We start from the raw sequence: 11,950 nt of genomic DNA on the forward strand, positions 1-11,950 counted from the left end.
CACCCAGGTGGGAGGGGCCATACCAAGTCCTCCTCACTACACCGACCGCTTGCAAAATTGCGGAACGACCATCCTGGATCCATCAGAGTCACTGCAGGCGAGTCAGTGAAGCCATCTAAACACAGCTGACGGCAGGCTTGCCCACTTGTTGTGATCTCGCCCGGTGGAGGGGTCAGCTTTCCTGGCCGGGGGGTCTACTCGCGACAGGAGGGTGTATTCCGTCGTCATGAGGTGGTGGCTCTTAACAACTGCAGTGGCCCTGACCATGGCCGGGCTCCTCATCTTTGCTTCCGTGAGGGACAACAAGTCACGCAATATGAAGAAAAGGCAGACACTGTATGACAAAGGAAAGTACACCAAGTTTCCCCATGGCTATGCCACTAATTTCTGGTGGCAGTTTATGAACACTACAGCTTACTTGAATAATAAAACTGACTACTATGCAAATACATATACACTTTCTGCCCACCGAGGAACGAGAGGAAGTGTATGGACTGTTCACTCAACGAAACCTGTGCCAGTAACGCGACACTGATGAGCCTCAACTGTCGCTCCAACTACAGCTACCGAATGATACTACAAACAAAGACTCATTACCAGACAGGATGTGCACGGACGGCACCAAGCAGTAAAGGAACCAGAGTTTCGCATCTGAGGAGGAGTGAAATTCTTACAGAGCTTGATCCCCGGCATTGGAGTTGCCGAGGTGCGGGATCATGTGGAAATCAACCGATATGCTCTGCTACGACACATCAACTTGACTAAGACCCTGGGAACCGCCTTAGCAGGAGAACAGCAGGCCATCAGAACGATGGTGCTGCAGAACAGACTGACACTAGACCTGCTAACAGCATCACAAGGAGGAGTTTGCAAGCTGATCGGGGAAACATGTTGCACTTTTATCCCTGATGGATACGAAACTGGAGGAGACATTTATGAAGCTTTGCAGAATTTGACCGCTCTGCGAAAATATGGCACTGACCACACATCAGGAGCAGCTACACCGCCATGTCTAAGAGTAATGATTTCAAAGATGATAACAACTACAATGACTGCTTATGTTGCCGTGCCTGAAGAAGAACAGCATCCCGTTGCAATTCTGTTAGAGGAGAACTTGTAATAACTGCTAATGAATCACGTGGTGATTAAAAATGACTTGTCAAGTGATCACGCACTGATTAAAACATTAGTAGGTTATGCAGGTTTTCATCCTTTTATTTTTTGTAGTTTTCGTTTTAAAATATAAGGTTTTTATCCTTTATTTTTTGTAGTTTTAGTTTTATTATTTTTCTTGTTTATTCCACTTGTTATTTCAATTACTATGATTTTCGTTTACTATGTTTTTCTTTTTATTATTTTCTTTTGTTTTATTCTTTAGACCAAATGACTTCCATTTCTGCTATGCTGACATTTTGAAAATTAAAAAATTGCTTAAGATACTTAATAAATAACCTTCACAGACAATTGTTGTATACATTTAAAATAAGTTAAAACAGGAGGGAATGTTACAGGAAAAATGTTTCTATGTTTCTTTACCTTCTTTTAAATGTACAAAGATGCCTTTTGTCTGCCCTCTGCCTATGGTTAGATTAGTTTAGAATTATCTTTTTAGACTTTCCCAGCAAACACATCTTGTTTCTGGGACATATTGTTTTAGATTGTTTTATCTTCCCTAGCTCTCTGCTGACGAGACTAGCACCATATATGGAGTTGTTTTGTTCTATCTGTTTATTATTTGTTATCCTGTTCTCACTGTCTCTGTGCTCTGTGCCTATAAAAATTACCAAGCCACTGTGCATGGTGTGAGTTGTTCTTAGCAGCTCACCCGTGTACACGTTTGATAAAGAAAGTAACTTTGTCTCATTGTGTCTTTATTTCTCCTGGGTCTTTTGCAGAGTTTTCCCCCAACAGGGTTAAATTTAAAAACTGTACTTTTGAGTTAAAATATATATTTATAATTTTAATAAATGACAAATTAAAAAGGCATGAACATTTTTTTTGTATCGAAAAAATATCGAACCGTAACACCAAAGTATCGAACCGAACCGAATAGTGAATTTTGTGTGTCGTTGCACCCCTAGTAAATAGGTTTTTGTTTCTCAAATAACAGACTCATATTTATATCCTTTTTTCAAGCATAAAATGTTTGAGTCTCATGAGTGACGTGTTTACTGTGGCTCAAAGTTTAGCCAGTTTTTCGGGTGCCTCTGTAGTCTCGCTCATTGTACACTTATATCACAAGGCTAATTCAGAAAATATAACTGACATGATGATGTCTATATTTAACAGAATATCAGTTTTACAGTTTGCAAATTAATTTAAGACAGGGGAAGAAAGAAGTGATTGCTTAGTAGGTTATAGATTCATGCTGCTCTAAAACTACCTTCTTTCCACAGAGCTGCTGTTAAAAAATAAAGGCCTGACAGTACTATATACACAGCAAGTGTGTTTTTGTTTATGAGTTGGCACCACAGATTGTACAAGGTTCAGGGATGTTAGCACAGAATTCTGGGCCCTATGTATAAACAGTCTCTATATACAGTGGGGCAAAAAAGTATTTAGTCAGTCACCGATTGTGCAAGTTCCCCCACCTAAAATGATGACAGAGGTCAGTAATTTGCACCAGAGGTACACTTCAACTGTGAGAGACAGAATGTGAAAAAAAAATCCATGAATTCACATGGTAGGATTTGTAAAGAATTTATTCGTAAATCAGGGTGGAAAATAAGTATAACAAAACAACAACAACAACAACTCAATACTTTGTAACATAACCTTTGTTGGCAATAACAGAGGTCAAACGTTTACTATAGGTCTTTACCAGGTTTGCACACACAGTAGCTGGTATTTTGGCCCATTCCTCCATGCAGATCTTCTCGAGAGCAGTGATGTTTTGGGGCTGTCGCCGAGCAACACGGACTTTCAACTCCCGCCACAGATTTTCTATGGGGTTGAGGTCTGGAGACTGGCTAGGCCACTCCAGGACTTTCAAATGCTTCTTACGGAGCCACTCCTTTGTTGCCCGGGCGGTGTGTTTTGGATCATTGTCATGTTGGAAGACCCAGCCTCGTTTCATCTTCAAAGTTCTCACTGATGGAAGGAGGTTTTGGCTCAAAATCTCACGATACATGGCCCCATTCATTCTGTCCTTAACACGGATCAGTCGTCCTGTCCCCTTGGCAGAAAAACAGCCCCATAGCATGATGTTTCCACCCCCATGCTTCACAGTAGGTATGGTGTTCTTGGGATGCAACTCAGTATTCTTCTTCCTCCAAACATGACGAGTTGAGTTTATACCAAAAAGTTCTACTTTGGTTTCATCTGACCACATGACATTCTCCCAATCCTCTGCTGTATCATCCATGTGCTCTCTGGCAAACTTCAGACGGGCCTGGACATGCACTGGCTTCAGCAGCGGAACACGTCTGGCACTGCGGGATTTGATTCCCTGCCGTTGTAGTGTTTTACTGATGGTGACCTTTGTTACTTTGGTCCCAGCTCTCTGCAGGTCATTCATCAGGTCCCCCCGTGTGGTTCTGGGATCTTTGCTCACCATTCTCATGATCATTTTGACCCCACGGGATGAAATCTTGCGTGGAGCCCCAGATCGAGGGAGATTATCAGTGGTCTTGTATGTCTTCCATTTTCTGATGATTGCTCCCACAGTTGATTTTTTCACACCAAGCTGCTTGCCTATTGTAGATTCACTCTTCCCAGTCTGGTGCAGGTCTACAATACTTTTCCTGGTGTCCTTCGAAAGCTCTTTGGTCTTGGCCATGGCGGAGTTTGGAGTCTGACTGTTTGAGGCTGTGGACAGGTGTCTTTTATTCAGATGATGGGTTCAAACAGGTGCCATTCATACAGGTAACGAGTGGGGGACAGAAAAGCTTCTTACAGAAGACGTTACAGGTCTGTGAGAGCCAGAGATTTTCCTTGTTTGAGGTGACCAAATACTTATTTTCCACCCTAATTTACGAATAAATTCTTTACAAATCCTACCATGTGAATTCATGGATTTTTTTTTCACATTTTGTCTCTCACAGTTGAAGTGTACCTCTGGTGCAAATTACTGACCTCTGTCATCATTTTAAGTGGGGGAACTTGCACAATCGGTGGCTGACTAAATACTTTTTTGCCCCACTGTATGTGACACAATGTGATGTGTGGAAGGAAGAGAGGACTCAAACACAGGACTCGCAGGCTGGTGAAGGATGTGGATGATGTTTGTTGTGAAGCCAGGATGAACAGAACATGAGAAGACGGACTGACTATACCAATTGAATAAATGAATGAATGAGTGAGGGAGTGAGTGAGTGAATTAATAAATTAATGGTTGGCTGGCTGACTGGATGGACTGAACTGAAAACACACATGAGGAATGGACGGAATGACAAGACTGGGAACTGAGGGCTTAGATACACAGTGTGGAGTTGTGATATGATGTGATGACATTAGGTGGCTGCATTATAATGTGAATGTATAATATTGTTGTCAGGCCTCTGTGTAACTGTAGGAGAAAAATAGTTTGATAGAAACAGCATTAGAATAGAATAATCCTTTAATTGTCCCACAAGGGGAAATTTGGTTGTAACAGCAGCCAGAAAGACACATATAGAAACAAACAGGACACAGAACAAAAACATACACTCATCCCTGTTGGACAACATCTCCCACCCCATGCAGGAGACTGTGACAGCACTGAGCAGCTCCTTCAGTGGCAGGCTGCGGCACACACGGTGTGGGACGGAGAGATTTCGCAGGTCTTTCCTCCTCACTGCTGTCAGACTCCACAACAAAGACTTTAACTGATCAAACACACACATCCACACACTCTGAGTGCAATACTCTTTTTCTGACAAAGTTGTATTTTTACTCAGTTGTATAAAGCATTTGCATTCTATTTCTATCCTAATGTATATTTTATTCTATTTATTGTACTGTATATAGTATTTTATTTTATTCTATAATTAATGGGAGGTGAAGAGGGACAGCAGACATTAGTCAGGTACAGACGCAGCAGCTCAGTGCTCTGTTATGTTGTTATTTTAAAAAGGTAGATGTGCCCTCTGATCATGGATAATCAGTCTAATGAAAGAAGTTTCATTCTGTCAGGATTTAATGAGACGATGAATTTCACAGTACCCCTCTTCTCAGTTACTTTACTGTATTACTGTGTGATGTTGTTCTTCAATATTTCTCTTGTGCTGCTCATTGTCTTGGATGAAAGCCTCCATGAACCTATGTACATTTTCCTGAGTAGCCTTTGCATTAATGCCCTTTATGGAACCACAGGTTTCTACCCCAAATTCCTTTCAGATTTACTGTCGTCTTCTCACAGAATCTCCTATGAAGGGTGCCTTTTACAAGCTTTTGTCATGTATTCATTTTCTTTTTGTGATTTGTCTATTTTAACTGTCATGGCCTTTGACAGGTATCTGGCTATATGTCGACCTCTGCACTACTACTCTTTCATGACTAAGAGGAGGCTTTCACAGCTGGTGTGTTTCTCCTGGCTGACACCTTTCTGTCTTTTTTCCATTAATGTCCTGCTTACAGCAAGACTCAAGTTATGTGGTATAAACATTCAGAGAGCCTTATGTCTAAACTGGTTAATTTTTAAACTTGCTTGTCCTGAAGCTGACACTTTTCCAAATAACATCAGTGCATATGTGATAATTGCCATTTGTTATTTTCATTATGTTTTCATAATTTGGACTTACATATATCTTATTAAAACATGTGTGAGGTCCAGAGAGGACAGAGTAATGTTTATGCAGACCTGTGTGGCCCATCTGACTTCTGTGATCATAAATGTCACTGTAATGGCTGTTGATGTGATGTACTTGCGCTTTGGCTCCAGAGATTTACCCCAAAGCCTCCAAAACTTCATCACTCTTGAATTTCTCATCATCCCTCCAGTTATGAATCCTCTCGTGTATGGATTTAAACTCAGCAAAATACGAAACAGAATCTTGAGTTTAATTTATTTGAAAGGGAAATGATTTCCATTAAGGTTAGATTTCCTTATTTAAAACAATTCAAAAATATTCAAAACAGATGCAGCAATATAAATACAAGTCTTTCTGAAGGCACTTGATTCAGAAACATTTAGTCATGTTTGCCTTGTCTAAGGCAAACATATATTTGGACTAGACTAATTTTACTAATATTCTTTGTTATATTTATCATAATATGACATAAATTTGTCATGTGTCATATTTGCTCAATCCAGCACGAACATTAAATGAAAACAACATTTTTTTCATGTTTTTGACTAGGAATTTCATTTGAAAAAGTATTCTGCATGAGTTTTTAAGTACTGTTGTAAAATTCATCTATATACCATTCAGAAATCATCACAAATTGACATTTCATTTCTTTGCCTTGCTGTGTCTTGATGTTCAAGGTATATTAGCTGATATATGTGCAAGTTGATTAAACAGGTTTATTTCAAAGTGTTTTAGGTTTAAAGTAAACAAAATATTGTATGAAATATTCTGTTGTAAAGGGCTGGTTAGTGCAGGAATCCCTGTGTGTTACATCTCAGTTTATCACAAAGGTCAGTTAACAACGCTTAACGTTTCTTTTTTTTTTCTATAAACACGTTCCATATATAAATATAAGGATCAGTGTTATTAAGTTGTATTTTTTCAGTAGTATTTATTTATTTATATATAAAGGTTTTTTTATTATTATTTTGGAAAAATAGTAATTGAACTGTTACCTACTTTTATTTTGCATTTTTTTTGTTTTTAAATTTATATGTAAATTTCTCTCTGTACATTAATTAATGACACCATAATTCTGTACTTTTTGAAATCTGATCATATATCCCCATTGCTTGACATACTGTAGTATTTACTACTTTAAAAATTAAAGTTTTGTTTAGCATATCAAGCATAAAATTGTGCTGTTGTTGTTTTTTGAAGTTTTTCAATCCCATAGCATAAAAAAAAACCCCAACAAAAAACAATGCAATAATAGTATTTCAACAGTAACTCCCTTCTCTTCTACTCCTTCCTCACCTTAACTAGGAAGGAGGCTCTCTCAGCTGGTCTGTTTCTCCAGGCTAACACCTTTCTGCTTTTTCTACATCAATGTCCTGCTAACATCAAGTTGTGTGATATAAACATTCTGTCACGGCTGTCGAGGCGAGCCATGTGGTATTGACGGGAGAAAGGACCCAAATCGCAGGCAGTAGATGATAATGCTGGTGATGTTATATTTACACAGTGGTGAGATGACAAAACAGGCAAGAGGGAAGACAAAACTAAAGACCTAAACTGGGAAAGCTAAATGACAAACCTGAGAGGGTACCAGAATGGGGTGAGAGGCAGAGAGACACTGACGAGGGACAGGACACCGTGGACCACAGAGTAACGCAGACTGACACGGCGTAACGCAGACGAACCGGCAACAGGCAGGAGAACACACAGGGCTTAAATACACACACCAGTAATCAGGGGATGAGAGACAGAAGGGCAACACAGCTGGGAGAAATCAGAGCTGACGGGACAGAGGAAACGTAAACTGAACACACTCACATCAGACAGAGACCTTCACAATAAGACAGGAAACTCAGACACAGGGAACCAAACAAGACACAGAACTAAACAGACAGATTCGCAAACAGACGGGGTGACACCATAGACAGACAGACCGAATATAACACATAGAACTCGAACAATAATAATCATCATAATAATAAACTAAAAGCGCTGGGTCACCGACCCAGGACCATGACAGTACCCCCCCTCAAGGGCTGGCACCAGACAGCCCAACACAAGAAAACGAAAGAAAAACACAAAAACCGCCCAAAACAGAAAACAACCCGAACAGGGCGGGCAGCAGTGGTCCATGAAGGAGGGCTCGAAACAAAACACCGAAGCACAAGAAAGCCCCAAAACAAAAGAGGAGTCCAAAAAAGAACAGTTCAGGGGGCCGGCCGTGCGGACGGCAACGGTGGCGGCGTGGAAACAGTTCAGCGGGCCGGCCATGCGGACGGCAACGGCGGCGACGTGGAAACAGTTCAGCGGGCCGGCCGTGCGGAAGGCAGCGGCGGCGATCCGGGGTCCGGCCGTGCGGAAGGCAGCGGTGGCGACTCAGGCAAAAGGGGTCCAGGGGCCGGCCGTGCGGAAGGCAGCGGAAGGCAGCGGCGGCGATTCAGGCGAAGGGGGTCTGGGGGCCGCCTACGATGGAGATGACGCCCGACCAGTGGCCTGGAAGGCGGCCAATAAACCACAGACCCAGACGAGGCTGGACCAGGCGACGCCGAAGGCGAAGACACGGAGGCTGGGCCAGACGAGGATGAAGCAGCTGAAGCGGAGGCTGGGCCAGACGAAGGCGAAGCGGAGGCTGGGCCAGACGAGGATGAAGCAGCTGAAGCGGAGGATGAAGCCGGAGCTGGCGACGCTGACGATGCTCCTCGGGCCCCCCAGCTGACGAGGCAGGAGGCTGGACGGGCTCCTCGGGCCCTCCAGCTGACGAGGCAGGAGGTTGGATGGGCTCCTCGGGCCCTCCAGCGAGAACAGTCTCAGGACCAGTGGGCACAGGGACCTCTGGCAGGCACAGAAGAGAACCAGCAGGTGCACGGGCCTCTTGCAGGCACAGAACAGAACCAGCAGGTGGACGGGCCCCTGGCAGGGACAGAACAGAACCAGCAGGCGCACGGGCCCCTGGCAGGCACAGAACAGGACCAGCATGCGCACGGGCCTCTGGCAGGCACATAGCAGGCTGCAGCTGCACAGAGCATTGACTCTGCTCAGGCAGCAACAGCCGGGTGCAGTCCTCAGCTGGCTTCTTAACCTCCAGGGGTCCAGAGTCAGCTGGGGGCTGAAACCCAGCCTCAATGGAGGCCCTGGAGTGCATCTCAGTCTCAGAACTGGCCAGCCTTTGAGGAATGTTGACATTATTAGATTTGTCTCTCTGCTTGGAACGGATGGGCGAAGAACAGTGTTTTTCAGGTTGAATTGACTTGTATTGTTGTACAGGTGGAGAAACTGACACAGGATGCAGGGCTGGTGGCTGCTGAACAGGAGGCTGAACTGAGGGTGACTGACATAATGGTTGTGATGACAATGGTGGTGGAGTGGGAGACTGAATGGATGATAAGGCTGATGATTCTTCTGCCAACTGGGCTACTGACTGGGCTAGGGATTGCAACATAGTTTGCAGTAAGTCTGGCTGTGACTGTAACTGAGCTATGGGTGGTGAGGCTGAATGTGGTGGAGGTGGCGACTGAGCTTCTGGCCGGGCGGCTAACCGAGCTTCTAGTAGATAGTCTTTTTTATTTTCAGATTCCGGATTAAAAGTCCTGGTTAGCATAACACAGGACTCGGAAGAGGCAGAATGAAAGCAGTCCTTTAAATCCTCAGAGCATGTGTTAACGGACCTTGGAGTATCTGACAAAGAATTAACCGTTTCTGAATTAATCTTTTCACATTTGAATAAACCTGAGTTGACTGGCATTGAATTACTAGACTCAGGATCAACTGACAGAGTGGTCATGAATGCAAGCTCAGATGGAACAGAAAAAACACTGTGTTCCTGACTCACAGAATCTGCCGGTAACTGACGGCCGCGTGGATGTCGCTTCCACCTGGGAGAAGGGGCAAGAGCGGCAGGGGAAGCGGGGGGTGATATGAGCCAGCTCTGAAGTGGCTGCTCCTGCTGTGGGGTGGATAGGCTGGGTGGAATGAGGATGATTCCCAGTGCTTTGTAAAAAGCCTGGGCTGGTGTGAGCTGGCCACTGGGGGGCTGCATGTAAATGAAACAGTCACTCTCACTGACCCCGAGGGCTTGCTTGGCGAGCGAAGGATGACGGCGGCGTGACCGCCGTTTTGCCCGGAAGGAGGGAGAAGCCGACTGAACGGGCGGCATTTTGTCCGGCTGAGAGTCCTCTGGTGGACTGGGGAGAGGATCTTCCGGTAAGCCAGGCAGGTCAGCTGTCGCAGTTGGGGGGTGAAGATGAAGTGTGTTGAGGATGAAGTCCTATACGAGTGGGTGAAGTGAATCCAGCAGCCAGGGGTGATTGGAAACTAGCCGCTGTAGTCGGGCCTCCAGAGCATAACGAAGTTCCTCCCCCTCATGCTCTAGCCACAGATTAGTCCATCTTGAAACTGAATCGGTTAATTCCTCCCGAACCTCCTTGGAAGGTGCGAATGCCGCTGGGTCCATGTTTGGCTGGTTCGTACTGTCACGGCTGCCGAGGCGAGCCGTGTGGTATTGACGGGAGAAAGGACCCAAATCGCAGGCAGTAGATGATAATGCTGGTGATGTTATATTTACACAGTGGTGAGATGACAAAACAGGCAAGATGGAAGACAAAACTAAAGACCTAAACTGGGAAAGCTAAATGACAAACCTGAGAGGGTACCTGAATGGGGTGAGAGGCAGAGAGACACGGACGAGGAACAGGACACCATGGACCACAGAGTAACGCAGACTGACACGGCGTAACGCAGACTGACACGGCGTAACGCAGACGAACCAGCAACAGGCAGGAGAACACACAGGGCTTAAATACACACACCAGTAATCAGGGGATGAGAGACAGAAGGGCAACACAGCTGGGAGAAATCAGAGCTGACGGGACAGGGGAAACGTAAACTGAACACACTCACATCAGACAGAGACCTTCACAATAAGACAGGAAACTCAGACACAGGGAACCAAACAAGACACAGAACTAAACAGACAGATTCGCATAAAGACGGGGTGACACCATAGACAGACAGAGACACAGACCGGATATAACACATAGAACTCGAACAATAATCATCATCATAATAAACTAAAAGCGCTGGGTCACCGACCCAGGACCATGACACATTCAGAGAGTCTTGTATCTAAACTGGTTAATAATTAAACTTGCTTGTCCTGATGTTGACACCTTTAGAAAAAACATCAGTGCAAATGTAACACTTATTGTTTATCTGTCTCATTGGCTTTTTATAATTTGGACTTACATATATCTTATTAAAACATGTGTGAGGTCCAGAGAGGACAGGTTAAAGTTTACGTAGACCTGTGTGCCCCACCTGATCTCTTTGATGACTTTCCTGTTTTTTCTTGATCCAGTGTACATGATATCTGGCTCTACACGTTTACCTCAAAGCCTCCAAAACTTCATCACTATTGAATTTCTCATCATCCCTCCAGTTATGAATCCTCTCATATATGGATTTAAACTCACCAAAATACGAAACAGGATATTGGGTTTATTTTATTTTAAAAGAACTTCAAAATTAAGACTTTCTTGTTCACCAAATAAAAATGGAGCAAAATAAAATTTCAAAAATGTACATTATTCTCTTGTACATGACAGCAAATGAAGGTCTCATAACATTAACTATAAATGCACCAAGACAACCAAGTCTCAGTAAAAAGCATTATTGTTTACTTAAATTTGACCTTTAGACTATCAAAGATCTAAAGACAGCTAACACATATTTTACCTTTTAAAAATTTATCATTATTGTTTTTTGTTTTTTACATTTTTTCAGATGTAAACTAAAATGCATTTCCACTTCTGGTTTTAGCTTTAATCCAGGTCATCTTATCGTTTGAACTTAAGGTGTCATAATGCCATATCTCTAACACGTTCCATTGAGATGTAAATTGGTCAATTTATTGTCATTTACAGTAAATAGGTTTATGTTTCTCAAATAACAGACTCATATTTATATCCTTTTTTCAAGCATAAAATGTTTGAGTCTCAAGAGTGACGTGTTTACTGTGGCTCAAAGTTTAGCCAGTTTTTCGGGTGCCTCTGTAGTCTTGCTCATTGTACACTTATATCACAAGGCTAATTCAGAAAATATAACTGACATGATGATGTCTATATTTAACAGAATATCAGTTTCACAGTTTGCAAATTAATTCAAAGACAGGGGAAGAAAGAAGTGATTGCTTAGTAGGTTATAGATTCATGCTGCTTTAAAACTACCTT

The 11,950-nt window shown here is 43.2% G+C and overlaps 1 protein-coding gene across 1 annotated transcript; it reads left to right on the plus strand.

The window, feature by feature from the left end:
* Window positions 1-226: 226 nt before the first annotated feature.
* Window positions 227-6,002, plus strand: LOC113007596 (olfactory receptor 4B13-like). The gene is made up of 3 exons (XM_080290461.1): window positions 227-292; window positions 4,878-4,943; window positions 5,172-6,002. The coding sequence occupies exons 1-3, from the start codon at window positions 227-229 to the stop codon at window positions 6,000-6,002; spliced, it is 963 nt and encodes a 320-aa protein (XP_080146587.1).
* The last annotated feature ends 5,948 nt before the right edge of the window (window positions 6,003-11,950 follow it).

This window comes from Astatotilapia calliptera, chromosome 16 (assembly GCF_964374335.1).
Source record: "Astatotilapia calliptera chromosome 16, fAstCal68.1, whole genome shotgun sequence".
NCBI lineage: Eukaryota > Metazoa > Chordata > Actinopteri > Cichliformes > Cichlidae > Astatotilapia > Astatotilapia calliptera.